The sequence below is a fragment of the Hetaerina americana genome, unplaced genomic scaffold (genome assembly GCF_022747635.1).
Source record: "Hetaerina americana unplaced genomic scaffold, ioHetAmer1.1.p SCAF_11, whole genome shotgun sequence".
In the NCBI taxonomy this organism is placed as follows: domain Eukaryota; kingdom Metazoa; phylum Arthropoda; class Insecta; order Odonata; family Calopterygidae; genus Hetaerina; species Hetaerina americana.
In genome coordinates, this window is record NW_027286181.1 from 4859236 (window position 1) to 4877687 (window position 18452).

The 18452-nt window shown below is 41.2% G+C and overlaps 1 protein-coding gene across 1 annotated transcript in view; it reads right to left on the reverse strand.

Annotated features, from left to right (window-relative positions):
* Window positions 1-463: 463 nt before the first annotated feature.
* LOC139701071 (rhodopsin-like) overlaps window positions 464-18452 on the reverse strand; it is a 113991-nt gene continuing 96002 nt past the window's right edge. The window contains exons 5-6 of the mRNA XM_071599646.1: window positions 1116-1390; window positions 464-992 (exon numbers count right to left, since the gene is read on the reverse strand). Coding sequence (XP_071455747.1) covers window positions 464-992; window positions 1116-1390 — 804 coding nt within the window. The remainder of the gene's footprint in view (window positions 993-1115; window positions 1391-18452) is intronic.

The following is an 18452-nucleotide window of genomic DNA, read 5'->3' on the forward strand; positions in this document are numbered from 1 at the left end:
CATCGACAAATACCATGGATTCTCTGCACAGTTCATCATTCATATTGATGGTAGGTCTCCTGGAAATCTATAAAGAAATTAAAACTGCCCACATTTAATGAAAGGAACACCTCTCCCTTGGGAAGAGATGGGACTTTATTGCCAGGCAATCACACAATACGTAAAGTGACAAATGTTCTAAGTTCCAATTTTTCGAAAAGGGAAGATGTGAAAATGAAACCATTGGCACTTGTAATTTGGCATTTTAGAAAAGCAAATCTTTTCTCAGGGAAATTTACGCTCAAGTCTTCCATGTGTCCCCCTATACTCTGGTCAGCAGCGACCCCTTGGGCGCTGAGAGCGTCCCGCAGCTCGTAACTTAGGGCCTCGGTGACGTGCGAAAATGGATGGCCTCTCCGAAGCCCTCCTGCGGCCCAACACTAGGCTCTCGGGCGAGCGGGTGGGACGTCGAATGGAAGTGGACTTACCTCCTCTTCATCTCGGAGTCCGCCTCGCAGTCGCTGACCATGATTGCGGCCGGCGGGGCGGACACGACGGAGGGGGCGGGCGATGCGACCTCGGCGATCGTCGCAGCCGCCTCCGCCTTCCTCTTCATCGGCGCCTGCGGGGAGTGGCGGCGCATGAAGGAGGCCGTGGTCCCGTGGCCGGCACTCGCAGCCGTCGTGCAAGCCGACAGGTACTGCCGGACGGATGACCGAAAGTGCGGGTGGGACAGGCCGTACACTATGGGGTTGTAGATGACCGAGGCCTTGGCGAAGATGGCCGGCAGCGTGGCCGCCCACGGGGTCACCCTCTCCACGTCCCCGAACTGGCCTATCATGCTGACGACCGTGTAAGGGGTCCACGAGATCAGGAAGAGGAGGACCAGGGTCAGGATCACCTCGGCGGTCCGCACCGCGTTGGAAGAGCGGGCCCCGGAGCGGTGGCTGGCGGTGCGGTGGTGGTTGGGGTGGCTGGTCGTGGGCGTGGCGCTCGTGTTGGAGCTGACGTGCCTCTGGCCGGTCCTGTGAGGGGCCTGGCAGTGCTGGTGTGGGGAGTGGTGGTTGGCGTGGTAGTAATAGTGCGATCTGCAGCTAATGCTCGTCCCGCCTCCGGCCACGTTCCCGATGGAGGGCGGCGACCCGCTGGCCATCATTCCCTTGACCGCCGCCATCTCCTTCCCGTGGGCCCGGATGGCGGCCAGGATGAAGGCGTAGCAGTAAGCTATGACTCCGACGGGGATCACGAAGCCGAGAGTGAGCAGGTACACGTAGTAAGCTCTATTGGCTGGGTTCCTGGAGAGGTAGTCCCAGGAACAGGATGTGAGGAATCCTTCGGCGACGTATCGGCTCCACCCGAAGAGCGGCGGTCCAGACATCAGAGCGCAGTAAATCCAGATAACTACGCATACCTGCGATATAGGGAACAGGATGAAAAGAGCAATCATCAATTAGTCAAGAATAAAAGTTTTTTCTCTAAGGAAGTAAATACGAGGGTGAGTCAGATGAAAACCTTACAATATATATTTTTTACATCGTAATTCCTTGAATACCAAAGGCTTTCTCTCGTATATTTTTCACATGCAGTCCTCTTGGTGTGCAACAGAAGTATTTCAGCGCTTCGATAATTCACGGATACCTCTAGAAATCATAGCTTTAACTGCTCTAAAAGCCTATGCCATCAACAACATGTTGTGTGCCTGACCTGGTCGAATACGAAGTCTGACACGGAAATAAGTCTTGAAGAACTTATAGTCGAGGCGTCATTTCTAAAGTGAACCAGGTGAATCACCATTCTGAAATTTCATTCTTCTTCGAATTAAGATATGTTTCACCCCCTTTACATAATACAAGGTCGCCCCTCTGGAGTCGGGCGTATTTCAAGCCGCCTCACTGAAGAACAGAGCTTAACGGACTAACTTGCATTTGACTGCCTCTGTGCGACCTTACAGGTATAGATGACCACGCCAGGAGCAATTTTCATTCCTTCCGACCTTTAGTTCTATTTGCAGGTAGTCTCTCAACATTATTTGTTCGGAGGTAACCAAAAGTTATTCCAAACCATTTTTACATGATATTTATTGTTGTTTGGTCAAATCAATAAAACAAAATTCGTGTAATGAAAATTCTAAATTGCACCTTTCCTTATTTTTTAGCTATCGGTTTATTTATAAGGTATCAATTAATTTATTTTTTCTATCATTTTGTTTTATTTTGCCACTCAGGACCAGTAGAAAAACATAACTATTTAACAAAATCAACTGGTCGAAACCTGATTCACAATAGTCGAAGAAAAACCAACACTTAAGTAAAAATAATAAATATTAGTAACAGTATCATAGTAAATTTTATGCTTCAGCATAAAATAATTTGAAAAAACGTTTCATGCTGAAAGGTTTACACAATCGTACCTTTACGGTAGTTTTTATTACAACAATCCGATCTTCGTTTGACGACACACTGTGCCTCAAATGATTTCTTAAAATTTTCTTAATTATTTACTCAATTAGGGTCAACAGTTTAATGTCCCATCCGACGGACGGCGCACTCACTCAAAGTGCCCATCACAAGGTACCTCAAGTAGGGATTGGGATACCACTGAAAAATATCTTCATGATAAAACGCGGGCCTTCTCGGTGGGAAGCCAATATATTAGCCACCGCACCATCCCGAATCGCCTTGCTCTTGGGACAGACATTGACCAGGTGTGGAAGAGTTTTGGAAGATGTCGTATTCAAGCACCAAATTTTTTACAAGGTCGAAACTAAACCGTCATTGTGTATTTCGTACTGGGACGAAGCTGTACGTTGAAGTCTTGAGGAATATGTCCACCGATAATGATGCATATTTTCGTTCTAACAACCACAAAAGAACAATCTCAGGTATCGGTCAATAGTATTAAAAAAACATTTAGGCCGACTTCTTCCTCGATCCGTAATCGTTGCAAGCTGAGTATTAATAAGTATGGACACTTCTGAAATTCAGATGGTTCCTGCCAAGGCATTGAAAGAGTCATTTTGTGGGCATTTCAATTCACTTGTTTCTTACTATATCATGAGACAAAAGCAATTTTTATTGAAAACAATGAAATTTCTAAAAACTAAGGAACTTTTGATGAATTATTTTTACAAAAAATCTACAGCTACAGTGTGTTAGTCATGCCTGTGAAAGGTGCTTCTAATTTTTAAATGGTTGATTAAAAATAAATACCAGTTTGTCGGAGACGAAGATAGATTTTCCACAACTACTGTGAAATTTGCTTTTGAAAACGGGATGTATATGGAGAAGTTATCAATTTCTAAAATGTTATTAAAGGGGAGCACACGAACGGGTCACCATCAATAAATTACATTATTACTGAATACATAAACTACGTATTTAACAAAAAACATTATTATACTAATTTCGGTCTCGACTAATAGGCAACATAATCAGGTATTAGGTATCATTAGGTATTACTCAGGTAAAATGACATTATTTTTGGAAGTACATGGTTAGCGCAAACCTATATTATCAAATTGAATCAAATTGAGTCAAATATTTGTCATAATTTAAAAGTGCGTTTATGAACATAGACAATTAGTATAATTAATAATAATAATTAATAATAAATACTACAGTTTTAGATTAAGCAGTTTTAATACTTTGCATACATACGAACTAAAAGAGACAGATTATTGAGGATATTACGATTAGTCCAGCACGACCGAAAATGAGAAGAGGGGGTGGGAATGGGAGAGGAGCGGAGGGAGGAGTCGAGGTGCGTGGCTGCTGTTTGGGGGGGGGGGGTTGGTGGGTGGTGCGGGAACCACGGCCATTGGTCCCGGTCTATCACCCAAGCCTAGTAATTCCCAACGCAAATATGGCACATTCTCGCCGAGCCCAGGTGCAGCTGGAAATACGCTAGGTGGTCTATTTCACCGTGTCCTGATTCGGTCACAAAAGAAACCTACAGCGGTCACAGCACCGCAGCGCACTCATTGGGAGTCCGAGGCGAATTCTCACTGCAGCACGCCCGCAGTCCATGCAGCCAGGGGCGGCATAATCTATGTGCTGCCCGAACTGTCCCATTGAATTGCGGCAGCGCGTTTATTGGTCAACTTTTTGACCGGCAAGCGGCGAGTGAAATGGCATTGATCGCCGTTTTTTCTCTACCGTGAGCACTGATACCCCAAGGACCGAAATTCTACGGGTTTCGGAATTTGGCAACAGAATTCTTCCTTTCCACTTGAAACTCATTCTTTGAAAATTTCAACTTTTAGATTCTCGGGAATCCATTTAACAAGTGACATATCTTCTCTCTGTTGGGATCAATCCCGAACAATCTAAACAAAAATTTATAATACAATTATATCAGAATGACGGTATGAATTATACTGTACATCGGCCCACAGGGAAACTTATAATCAATACAAAACAAAGAGGACTTCACTTTCTCGGACTTATTTAAGGGACTTATTTAGGATTTAGGCAAATAGTACACGTTCAGATAACGATTATGCATTCAGCATTATCGATCAAGATGTTTTGCTGGAAGATTTATAGATGTCACGTGAAATACATATATAAGGCGTATTTGTTTAATTTATGAACCCAACCAAGCAGGAAAATAATATATCCTTGGAGATAATAAAAAAAATAACCCCAACGCATATCCCGTCAGGGGACTGACCGTTGGGATACTGACTGGAGTAACCGGGTTCGATTCCAGGTGACACCTTTGGGCACCCTCAGCTTCACCCAAGCTGTGTGATATTTTGAGTACCAGAGCTTCCTGGGAAAGCGCGGGCGGCACAGTAAAGGATCCGCCACCCCCCCTAGCATGACGTGCGAATTTCACACTTGCTTAGTATTGGGTGAGGTATTTTGGTGGGCTTAGTATTGGGTGAGCTCTACCTATCAACCCGACCTTCAGATTGATAACTGTTGAAGTTTTTATATCCCATCTGTGGAAAAAAAATCAAAATACGAGTATGTAGGAATTGAGCCTGAGACCTTCGGAATCACATATATGGTGGCCTACCGCTAACAAGGTAGGAAGCCGCGGATGGAGGTTCTATGTCACGGATTTTTCAATTAATGAATTAGTGAGGGGATAGGGTTGGTGCTACGTCTAGTGCGCTGCATTCTTATACCTAGGACCGAGGTTCGAATCCCGACGGTGGTAGGATATTTAAATATTATCCCGATCCCTACTTATGGCGCCATCGGGGTATATTTCCACTTTAAAGAGGGGTGCGCCCATCGGATGGGACGTTGAATCATGTGGTTTCTTGGCGTATTTATGTATTAGATAAGGCTGATGCAAACGTCGAGTTTCTCTCTCGTTATCTCTCCGTTCCCCGTTTTCAGAAAGGTTTACTTTTACCAAACCACCCCCCTATCCGTCATGGCGCAAATCACTTCGGATGTCGGTCGCTCCCACTAATAACTGCTACTCCTTCAGGAAGTGATCAGTGTGTGATATGTCTTCAAGTTCATACGCCTCAACAGGTATAAAAAGACGAGCAATGATCTCGTTCCTTCGTTTCCATACCTTAGCTTATGATTCTGGGTGTACGGCTGAAAAAGACGAGCTACGAGGGTAGTTTTAAAGGTTCTCGGAATCATCACCAGATGTCAGCGCTAGCACAACGAGTTTCCCGTGTAGTATTGGATAATATTTTATGAGTAAACAAGTAACGCGTCAGTGCTCCGAGAAGAGATCTGTAGTGCGGACGCTGCTCTGTTATTGTTACCGTGTAGTGATTTATGAGGATGGAAAAAATTGAGATTCGAACAGTGACTAAATACTTCGTAAAGAAAGGTATGAAATCAAAGGAAATTCATACTGACTTTCAGAACACTGTGGGGTATGCAGCTCCTTCATGTTCAACTGTTACCGAGTGGGTAAACGAGTTTAAGTTTGGTCGGGGGAACTTAGATGATGATCCACGAAAGGTTTAGCAAGGAAGAAAGCCAAATTTCATCAAGATAATGCACGCTCACACACAAGTGTTGTTGCCATGGCAAAATACCCGAACCAAGAATCGAATTGTTGCCACATCCATCTTTTTCGCCTGATTTGGCTCCATCAGTTGCCCATCTCTTCCTCAAGCTCAAAATTTTCACTCCATTCGAAGATCTTATCAAAATACCCTCGTGAATGGATCGGGCCAAAACCCGATGAACGATGGATGGATTTGATGGGAACTCAACAGAGAGATTCCCAACAGGAATAATACTAGGGGATGCAGGCGGGCAACGACAAGCGAGAGATGCAATGAAGTTTATTAAGGCAATTATCATCGGATGTGGGAGAATGGAAGGCTGCTGAAAAATGGCTTTCGGTGCGAAAGACTAATGATAATGGTGCCTACGGGATGATAGGATCGGGGAGCATGTTTGATTTAATTGAGGGAAGCCCTGGAGTGTGAGGTGATCGATGGATATTTCGCAAAAGGTCGGGAGGCGGGCGACGCGTGGGCGGGAGGATGCTGAAGTGTGCCGGGGTGGGAAGGGCAAAATGAAAAAGCGGCGGGGAGGCCTTAACCGCGTCCGGAGTCGTAAAACCTATTACTCTCTAGCGTCGCGATAGTTTAGCGTTTGCTGAGCGAACTTGGAAATCTATCAGAATGGTCGAGGACGTCGGAGAGGATAAAAAAATTGAGGATGGCGCGGCAAAAGTGCGAAGCAGATCGAGAAATATGGCAAGACTTTGGATGAGACGGCTTTCCTTGAAGGAAAAGGAAATCTCCTACATAGACAAAATTTGAAATAAATTATTGGGTGATTTTTTTATTGTTTCAAAAAAGCCATCCACCATGTCGTCGGTGAGACAGAAAGCAATTTTAAAAGGAAAAATTATGAACCGCCTCCAGAGAATTAAAAAAATAGAGCAGAGCTATTTGACTGTTGTCGAGTTAAGGATAAGATTTACGATGTCAGTTCACTAATTTATCTTCGCTTTGAACCTGTTACTTTTACTTGTGATAATTATTTTGATAAAAATAAATTGAATAAATATTTACGACATTCTAAGGTGCATGTGTGCGTGTGAAGGTATACGCCAACATGGGTGTAGGTTTGCATGGATGTTTTGATTTTGCATGTGGTTTTGTTCTCTTTTAAGGGTGGTGACCTAACACCCCCCGCCACACACCCTTGCGGCGGCTAGCGGGGTATTTTGTAGGTGTAGCTGAAGATAAGTGAATTACATTAACTCAGTCGTCTTAAAGAAATAATTTCAGGGATGAACGGCGAATTAAAGTAATGAATTTTCACGGCGGGGTATGAAAGACCATATAGAATAAGGGTTTGCTTTTCAATTACGGAGAAGGTATTAAATTATTCGATGGCTTCCTTGCGGTGATGGCGAGGCCGATGAATGCACAGTCGAATTCTGTTATTACCGAAATCATCTGCGCTGCGGCAGCGTGATCGAACTTGCTTCTATCATGGACGCAAATAGGATGCAGTGAATCATAGTATTCATTTTAAATCTTAATCAAGAATCAAAAAGTTCGTTCTCTTAGCTCAAATATAAAACCTTCACTTGATAAGCTATAAGTGGCAGTCAAAAGTGAACTTCTAATTTAGGATCGGGATGTCAGGCAAGTGGCATCGGTAAATTAATTTGCACGGCAAAAGGATGTCAAAGCATATATGACGGAGTCAATATTTTCTCCTGTTTTTGTTCAAGGTATCTTGTAAAAAAAATTGAATTCCAATGACTTCAACTTCGCGTCCACTTGAATCGGATGGTCAACTGTCCATCCAAGCCTTCGTACAAAGCATTGCTCGAAAATTTCTTTGTTGAACTTTGATGAGAGGGCGAAAGGAGAAGTCTATAGAGGACACAGTAAGAAGGGTGGGTATTACTAAGTGAAGTGTAAGCGTGATAGTATGAAAAATGCTATAATGGGACGAAGCATAAACGGGATTAATTATAGGGGAAGGCCAAGGGTGGGTTACGAGAAGCAGAACGCAATAGCGGGCAACAGCGGATACCTAAAATGATAAGAATTTCACAGAATGTAGTGGACAGTTGATACAAACAAATTCTGGAATCGATAATTCATGTCTATCATGAGGTACAATTATATTGATCCGTGTCAATCAATAAGAACTTACGTTCATACGACACGCGTGACGATTGGAAACTCTTGATCGTCACTCAATGGGACATTACTTTCATAATACATTTATGACACTATTATCTATTTCAAAATGATGTAAATAGCATACGGTTTATCAAAATTTAAAACACCAAATATTATCTATTAACATTCGATTTGATTCCAGTTCTCATGTGCCGGTAAGTCTTCTCGGAAGAGCCATAGACTAGTCGTTTCCTATTAATGAATCCTTGAATATCTCTCGAAATAGTGATTTAAGTTTTTGAATTCGCATCTAATAAAAATTAAAAATTATTTATGAATTTCAGGGGAAATTCCAATATATTCCAACGATTATTCCAAACAATATTTCAATGCTCATTGCTCCGAACTACTATATATTGCTCCAAATGCCTATTGCTGCAAACTACGACAGACTACAAACGTAATTTCAGAATAGCAAATGCTGCTCAGTGAATATTGATTGTTGTAAATTTTACATAGTTTTCCACCGAGAGACAAAGTAAAGAATTTTTCGGCTCCAATAGCTCAGAATTTCGAGTGCTGCGACAGAAATTAATCAATATTACAACGTTAAGTTACTTACAACTTATTCATTTGATTCTACAGCAAAGTAGTATTTACAGTAGTAGCTATATTCTAAAGAATGAAGTGATGAGTCTACGGGCAATTGCTTAGGACATATTTCCCATAGCCTTTTAGAATGAAGTGATTGAAAATGAGAGAACGGATTCGAAATGTATCTACAATCTGGGTTTTTTAAATCGAGGACAGATGATGCCTCATTTTACCTTCCAAAATTTGCATTTGAAAGGATATGGGTGAGACTTAGGCTTTGTATCAAAGGCTAATTTCCCAACAGAACCCAAGAAGCACTCTGTAAAATTATATTTTCAAAATAACTTCTATTTATCCAAATTAACTCTATCCTAGTTTCCCTAGTCGTAGTAACCTGAGCTTGAGTTTCCATGGATTGGGATTTAATTCAATTTTCGACAACACTTAAGGTTGAATTCATCCAGATCTAACTTTTTAATATTAGTCAATGACACCAAAAGAAGTGCAGTCATTAAAAACTGTAAACCACCGAGTGAGTTTGAACTTTTAATTGGGATTTTTCGTGTTCACCTTTCAGGATCCATACATTCCATTTCTCGTAACGTGAAAACTCACAAAGTTTTCTGCCTAGAATTCTGCGACTGATGAACTCATTCAGCTTTTCTCCATATAACTCGAGAAAACATTTTTGAAAATATGCCTGAGGCTGAGCTTTCAGATCGATGAATATGAGTGTCAGAAACGTGAAACCCTCATCATATCGCTAGCGATAAATTGAGGACTGGATTTATGTTCATATAAAACGATATTACCATTAACTGTGGATTTTGCGTTGACATGTGCAATCTAAAGAAATAAAAAAAAGAAACTATTGGAGATATGATGAAGAATTTAATGAATATCTTACCGAAATAATATAGTATAATATTAGTTTCATTTTCACCCTTTTGATTTTCCATTAAATTTAAGGACGATGTAAACTACAAGCACCTGCTTTGCAACTTCTGACTTGACGGGACCGGAATGTAAAATTACGCTTATTTCAATGCCTAAAATAGCGTAATATTAGTATAATGCATGTCATTATATGATGCTTTATACTTGTATAATTATTTTTCTATGTAATTTTTTTACATGATTTAACTATACAATTTCTATATAATTTCTATATAATTTTTCTTGTATAATATTTTATCTACTATGAAATATAAGTATATCAGCGGTGGAATAATATACGAACGGAAGAAAGAAATAATAAAAAATGAATTTTTTAAATTTTTAAAAATATTGTTGAATAAAAAATGCGCTACAATGCATATTTGTTAGGAAGGACATATTTCGAAGGAAAGGCTAGCATTTAATGCAGGAAGAGGAATTCCACAGAAGGTGGAAGGGCGTAATTTAGTTACGGAAGGCCCTCCATTTCACTACTCACCACCTTACCCAAATCGCATTATATTGTCCTTGGTAGGCTTTCTCTTCATATTGCATTTCCTACCAGGTAATTGAACGTGTGTCCCGCGACCATAAAATCCACCCATATTACCATACCCCTTTCCCCGATTACATTGTGTGGCTTGGATTAATTCATCGTCCTCACCGATTTACCTGATGCCCTATTGTAAAGGTCCAGCTTCTCAGAAGTTGGGGAATGCAGGGCTGCATTAAACAACCCTGGCGATCTAAGGCGAGTCGAGGCCATCCACGCCAACTATGTACTCCTCCTCGGGGTTATTCAAATCATTCCTGGCATACTCGGATCGCTTTCAAGCGAAGGGACCGGCCGGTACTCGACCTAACCCCATGATACCCTTCCCTCCTATTTTATTTTCCCCTTAAAAAAACTGGGCATAAACCCTTCAGACCGTTGATCAGGGGCTCTTCTATGGCGAGCGTGGGGAGCAAGAGGAAATAAATTCGAGATTTTACATTTAAATTATAAATTTATTACAATTTGTAAAATTTTATTTCATGTAATATTTTATTTCCTAAAATTTAAATGATAAACAAAATACCACATGGAAGTAACCGGTTAACGCAAGAAATTAAAATAACAAAATGGAATATACCACTGATCACGATCAAAGAAAATACTACCATGAAATTTAAATAAAAAAGAAATTAGCTTCCGGAAAACATTACGAGAGAAATCTAAATAATAATTGTCGAGAAAATAATTAGAGATGTGTGAATTAAATGAAGACAAGTAAAGTGTTTTATGACATGAATAGGTTTTCGGGAATCACCCACGGAGCGAAGGTCAAATTACAGTTTAAATCTCTTGCATAAAGTCGGGAGTATGCCCCTTTAAGGATGATGTTGAAAATTTATTATTAACTAAATCGTACTCCGGTAGGAGATATCATATGTCAATGAAATTAGAGAGATTAATTTTAGGAGAGATAGATTTAAGGTGTGATTTTTTCCACGAAAGATGAGGGAGCAGAATAACATTGTCCGACTAGGTTAAGTAAGAGTATTTAAGGTCATAAGTAATCTGGTAATTAATATCACCACAGTCACATACCCTAGCGGTAGCTAGCAGGGTGCAATGTAAATAAAAATAAATACAATAAATATGCCCTTATCGGTCTACGTCGTAGTATTGCTCACACTCGCCGTATTGGAGTGTAAGAAGTAGGTGAGGTGAGGTTTGGTTAAAATACGCTGCGTTCACGAATCGAAGGGTAAAAAAAACATGGGATCATCATTTCCCTTTACGCTGCGTTGAACAGCTCACGCCAACTTCAACTTCCTATCTGTCAAAGCTGGAGCCACGTCAATTCACGCATTCTGCAGTCGTTTGAACTGGAGCAACTCTACGAAACGCCAACAAAACTAGACCGCACCGGGCTCGTCTTCGGCTGCGATTACGCCTCTCACATCTCTCGTGAGGAGGAGGCAACGATGGCTGACGATGGGTTTTTCCATTCGATTGCCCGATTCTATTCCGAGTGCACCGACATTAGGTCGGCTGCGGACAATTGCCGATGGGAGACCAACTCTCCGCAGTCGAACCCATTTGTCGGCTTCATTCGGTGCTGGGGATTGGCTGGGTGCAAGCTACTTCGGACTCCGGTTCCAGCTGGATCGTTACCGAAACAGGATCGTCGTTGTTCATGCGTGGGAGGGAAGAGGGTTCATGGGGTTGTAACTGTGTCAATCGCGTCCCTTAATGCCCTTCCTTCATATAGCACTAGAACTAGGAATAAACTCAGTTAAGATTTATAATAACGGTTTTTATATTTAATTTTCAACTTTTCGAACTCGATTTGGAGAAAGGAGTCCACGATTGGCTTCTTACCTAATATCTCAAACTTTAAACAATCCGTATTGCTGGATTCAATCTTACGCACATATAAACTTTACGCTACCTATAATTTCTCATAGTTTTCTTAAAAAAATATTTATAATTTTTTTCTATACCATACGAATAAACAGTATTTAAAGTAATGAGTCCTGTGTACACATAATAGCTTTGGGAAAGACCGACATTAAATTTAATTCATGAATTTTTAATCCAGTTATTCATGGAGATTTGGTTTTGAAATTTATTTAACTTACCAGGCTGAGGATATCTCCTAATCCAATTGCGGCAAGGGTGTTTTAACTAGTAAATGCTCGCTATTATGCCTAAAATATTCTGTTTTATTATTTACTCTTTATAATGGCTTATTTTTATCATACCAAACACATTTCGTTTGGGATAAAATACATTTTGGAATGATGGATGAGTGGGTAGAAAATTCAGCGCGATTAGAGGGCGAATTCTATTCAAACCCCCCGCGAGTCCCATGGAGAGCAATTTAATCACCAATCGACGGCGTTTTTATCGCAGACGAGAGAATTTTTAGCATTGTTCCGGGAAGAACTTTCAAATCCTGGAAAATGGTAGGTGTACGAGCGATTGCAAATACCAACTACGTATAAACTAGCGAGACCCAGAAATATAAGAGAAGATATCCCCGTTGTGAGAGAAACTAAATATTTCCGTGTTCAATTCAATCTAAGGAAAATACTCAACATTATAATGAGATATGTTAAAATGCCAACGGCCGTTATGAAAAGAGAACCTTGTTGCATATGAAAGCTAATTTTGAATTGATTCATAACGGTTACAATGGTTTCGTAGCATTGTTGGACACCCGTCGCCGATAATTGGTAACTTCAGTCAACCGTCATGCTTTTTCATCGCTGCCAATCTCAAGTCGATATTTCTCTTTGTATTCCAGGATGAAGAAGGATGAACATCCGGTTGAGTCAATTGTAAATAGTGTGTTCAGATTATCATCATATAACGGACAGAAAAACAGGCAAGCGAGCATTTAGCAGAATTATCGGCCGTATTTGGAGCGTCGGTAAACCCGGAAATGTGTGACGAGGGCTCGGATGAGTGCGAGAAATTCGTTGAAACAGACGAACGAGATGGGTGCGCGAGCGGAGATGACCTGTCGCAGACGTTTCACGAATGGCGGAAAACCCTCGCCTGCCTCAACTCACCTCCTCTTCCAACTACACCTTTGGAGACCACTTCCCATCGCATAAAAAAGGTGTCATTGGGACACACGTACGTCGATCCAATCGACTGATTGACATCGTATAAACTAATTCGAGGAATCGATGGCATATTCACGTGCTCCAATGGCCAAGTTTAAATCACTCCACTAAACATACAGGCATATATAAAAACATAACCTGTAGTTAACCAATACACCCACAAGAAAAGGTTTCCATAAATCCCACGCCAAAATAATTTATTTTCAACCTAGGTTTTGACAAGTTTTCAATTCTCTATTAGTGGAAACGCTTTGAATATTTTTGTGTAGACTTTATGGAGTCTTTAGTCATTTATTGTGAACGCCATGGAGTTCTACTGAATGCTGCCAGAAATCTTCAGCTCTACTAATGAAGTAGCCCTATAGTAGACGTAATACACAGACCTGAGGCGGAATTCAAACTCATCCCCTCTGAATCCCCATCTGGCGTGATTTGAGACATTACCTGAAAGACCTTTGCAAGGACCCTTCCCTATTTGGTTTCATTTGTTAATGTGTGTGTTGCTGAAATTGAGTAAATAGGTGATATGGGCATCAATTATATTAAAACGACACCATTTCGAATAATTCCTCTGAGAGGTGAGAAACCGGATGTGTTTATAATTATCTCGAAATATTTGGGGAGATAGTTTCATTACGTTGTGCCAGTTTAAAAGCTAGTGAACACTTTAACATGTAGTGCCCTCTAGTACGAATCGAAAATTGTATTTTCGATAGATGTACGTTCATCCTATCGTAGCACTTTTATTGAATTGAATTATCACATATCAGGAGTTTACTGTGTTAATAGAAGCGTATTTATCAGAATGTATCTCATATTCAGCTCATATTAAATATGGAACGGTAGAGAAGTTCACCTATTTTGGAAATATTTTAGAAATAGACAAACCGAACTTATTATGTAAAGAGGTCAATATGGATATTAAGGGCATCAGAAGAACTATTGATTTAGGTAAAGACTTTTAAGACATTTGATGTGAGCTTTGAATAGGGGGAAGGAACTGTTAATAGGGGACGTAAGTAAATACAGGTATGTATGCAGAGAAAATATGAGAGAAAATTTTCACATGGAAATTAGTGATGTAGCGAGCTTGGAAACGTGGCTGTTGAAGAAAGAGGGTAAGCTACGTACATTGGGGAGTTCAGAGATGTGGTTGGGGAGGATTATGGAAAAGGTAAAAAAAGTTCGAAAGGAAAAATAAACGAAATAGGGGGGGAAACGAGAGGATTGATGGGAAGAAGTGGATGCGAGGAATATTGATTTGGGGTGGAATGTTAAAGGCTGTCATAGAGAGGACATGCGATGCCAGCGAGTTATAGGTAGGAAAATAATAGGCATTGAGGAAGGCAGGAATTATATTAACTTAAAGAATGGCTCATTGTAGTTCAGGGTTTTATTACAAATTCGAAAAATCACGCAGCTATGGTGAAGGTGAGAGTGCCCACAGACGACCCCAGAATTCGAAGCCGCACCCTCCGGTCATTAGCCCAAAGATCTACCCACTGGACTAGGGTTCGATTCCTGGGGATGTCTCTGGGCACCCTCAGTTTCACCCAGACTGTGTGGTTATTTGGTTGCCGGGTCCTTCTGGGAAACCTCAGGTGCCACAATGAAAGGAACTGGACACCCTACCCTGAAGTGTGAATTTCAGACGCCGCATAGGGTTTTATAATGGGATGAGCTCCATCCCCGCCTATCAAACCGACCTTCGGGTTGATAACTATGGTTCATACAATACCAAGTATATGCTGGATGGTAGGGTCAAGCCATCCTCGTAAAAATCCTGCGTACGGCAGTATATGAGTTAAGTTAAAAGTACTGTTCCTCTTGTTCGCAGTCTAATTTAAATAAAGATGTGTGCAATTGGAGACATACAGTGTCTGTCCAAAAAATAAGTTGAATGATTTTTTGCCACCAACGCAGATGGCTGGAGTGGGGTGATTTCTGGTTGGAGAGGCAATAAGAGATCTTGGGAAAGCAACGCGACCCACGTAAGTTAACTGTGGGCATTTACATTGAGCGGATTGCTGCTAGACTGGACCCCAGTTCAACGGTCAAGTCACAAATTCACGATGCCACTTTCCTTGGAGCAATGATATGCGATAAAATTGTGCATTAAGCCAGGAAAAATCGGTTCGGAGACCATGACAATGGTTAAGGATGCTTATGGAGATGGAAAAATGTCCCAAGTGATGGTTTTCTGCTTTCACAGGACGTTCTGGGAGGGTAGCGTTGAGGTTAACGATGAGGAATGCCCTGGGCACCCATCGGCAACACAGTGTGATGAAAACGTGCAACAAGTGAGACACATACTCAATTCTTATTGAGCTCAAAGTTTCAGGATGTTAGCAGAAGAGTACTAAGTATTCGGAAAATCACAGTGAGTTGCATTCTTACCGAAGAGTTAGCCATGAGGAAGGTGTGCCAAGATGGTTTCCAAGGTGCTGTCAGAAGACTGCTTGTGTGACAATCTTGCCTTGGACCTCTTGGAACACTGGGAAAGTGACCCGAATATTTTAGAATAGATGGTCACTGGTGACGAGACATGGTTCTTTGAGTACGATCCAAGTACAACCTCCTTGAGCACCATTGTGGACCACTGGATTACGTGTCAGAGAGGCCATGACGAGGTGCCTAAACGAGGGTCCTGTTGATGCCACACAGGAAGTATACCAAAACTGGCGGAGGCACTGGCATTGGTGTGTCCATACGTAAGGGTGCTCTTATGAAAATATTTTTAGCAATTTGCACTTTGACTGCAATATTTTTTTCCCCAGATTCTTTTTGGGGCCGACTTTGTACGACAAGGGCTGGAAACGGAAATAATCAAGGGACGTAGGTATGAAAACTCACGTGGTAATCCAATTATTTCTCAGTAAAAGAATTCAATGTAAGAAGAATGAAAAAATTAAAAAGAAATGTTTTGCAAATAAATAACTTGAGAAAAAAATCTGACTCGCACATTTACCTTGCGCACAATTCGGAAGATCAGATCGATTGGATGTGATGGATGACATTCGATAGAATTCCTTCCCCCTCCGGGCGATGAACAGTCAGGGTCGCCGGGGAACGACCGAGAGGCGGAGGGATGAGGAGGAGGCATCCGTTTTGTCGGTCGGTCGGCCCTCGATCGCCCCCCTCCCCTCCTTGGGAGCGACGATCTCACGCCGCTCGCATCCTCCAAGCCGACCACTCCATCTTCGTCTTCATCACGGACCAATTGCGGAGGAGAAGAGGGTCACGGGAGCGTGAACATTTTCCGAGGGAAGGCTCTTTAAATCTCCGCTAAAAACCCACGGGGATCCAGGTCGCGGGGTACATCACGCTGAGCACACGGACAATGCGGTTGGACTTGACGATGGACGCAGTTATCTGCCAAATGTGGTTAACCTACGATATCGTCGGGAACTTAAAAAAAAATCAGTTGCACAACGGCACCATCGTCATGAAATATATTACGAGGGGTGGAATTGCTGAAAAAGAACTCAATTCCTCATCCAAATACCTCCTACGTCTCTCGTGATTATTGCTATTAAAGTTATGTAAGTCTTAAGTAAATTCTAAAATCTACGTTTACACAATACGCCGCAAGTCACCGCAAGGGCGTGTGGCGGAGGGTGTTAGGTCACCAGCCATTCATGTACAATCCCAATCATGTCACCTCTACACACGTATTATTAGCTTGATCACTTAGTAGAAAGAAAATAATCACACGAAATAAGGTACTTACGTGAAACAATATTCAATAACAGGATACGTATATTAAAGTCTAGCGTTTAAATTAGGAATCAAACGGGGCCACGGAATAACCACCTCAACACTTCTAAGCAGCACTTAACACGACGCAACGTGAAAATAAACCCATCCTCAATTCATCAATTCCACATTCCTCCCTTCATTTCGTCCAACATTCCTATTCTCTCTTTCCACCTAGGTCGCTTACTAAACGTGCTCCCCTCTATCGCTGTCTTCAACATTCCATCGCCAACCTTAATGCCTCGCATCCACTTTTTCTTATCTGCCTTGAGTTAACCCCAACAACTTTTCTCCATTACCCCTACCATGCCTAGTACTTATTCGTTCGTTTTCCTTTTTGCCCATTTCACTTTTGACACACCCACTTCTCCACCCCCACATCCGAGAAGCCCTTAATCCACCCTCATTCTCCTGCTTCACTGACCTAGTTTCCGTGTCGTACAAAGCTGCGATCCATATCAGAGTTTTCGCTGATTTCTTCTTGACAGCCATAGTGAAGATCCTTATCGTGAATGCCGTTGTATTCATAAAAGCTTCTTTCCCTAAAGCAATTATTTCATTTATACTCTTCGTCTAAGACACTTCAAAGGAATAAAACCAATTAGGGGCATAGTTAGTGAAAGCGAGGGTGAAGTTTACATTAATCCTTTCAAAATATCCCGATTTTTTTATCTTGCAATTAGCCTGTAGTATAGATGCAACGCGTTCTCCATTTAATTAGCGTGCGGGTATGGTAAATGTTACATTTTATAATGCCTTTAAATAGCATATATATATATACTAGTCAAAATAATTAAAATAGATGTAGTTGAAGACATTTGTCATGGGGATGATTTCTTATAAATGTAATAAGTTTGTAGGGAAAAAAAGATTTTACATGATTAGCAAGAAACGACACTGCTTGGCAGTTATAGTCTTTATAGTTTATATGTCTAGACAGGAGGAAATAATGTCTAGAAGCATTTATATGGAGTATGATGACATATGGTTGCGAAAGCTGGAATATCAGGGAGCAGGAGCGAAATAGAAATGGGGCTGCAGACAAATGTATCAAGAGTAAAACGACCTTGTTGAAATGTGAGGAGAAATAACTCTAGAACACCGAGGAAGAAGTTGACGAAAACAGATGCCTTTTAAATATTACAGGAATGAGAAGCATCAAATTTATAGGAGACCCAAAAGGCATGATGATATTTGCTCTAAACATTTTTAAGGATAATGCTATGCGAATGAGCAAGTGGAACACTGAAAATATTGTACTTAAGAAGGACTATAGGAAGAATATATTTTCAATCCTGAGAAGAAATAAAAAAACAGAGCCTGAGAAGAAGATATGGCTGTCACAATAAGGTACCAAATAATAAAATAATATGGAATATTTTGTCTCTTTTTGGAAGCACCGATTGACTTCAAGAAGGATACAAAAGAATTATCCCCAAAACGAATGAGGGAGACAATTTTAAAAACTATGATACAATTAGCATGA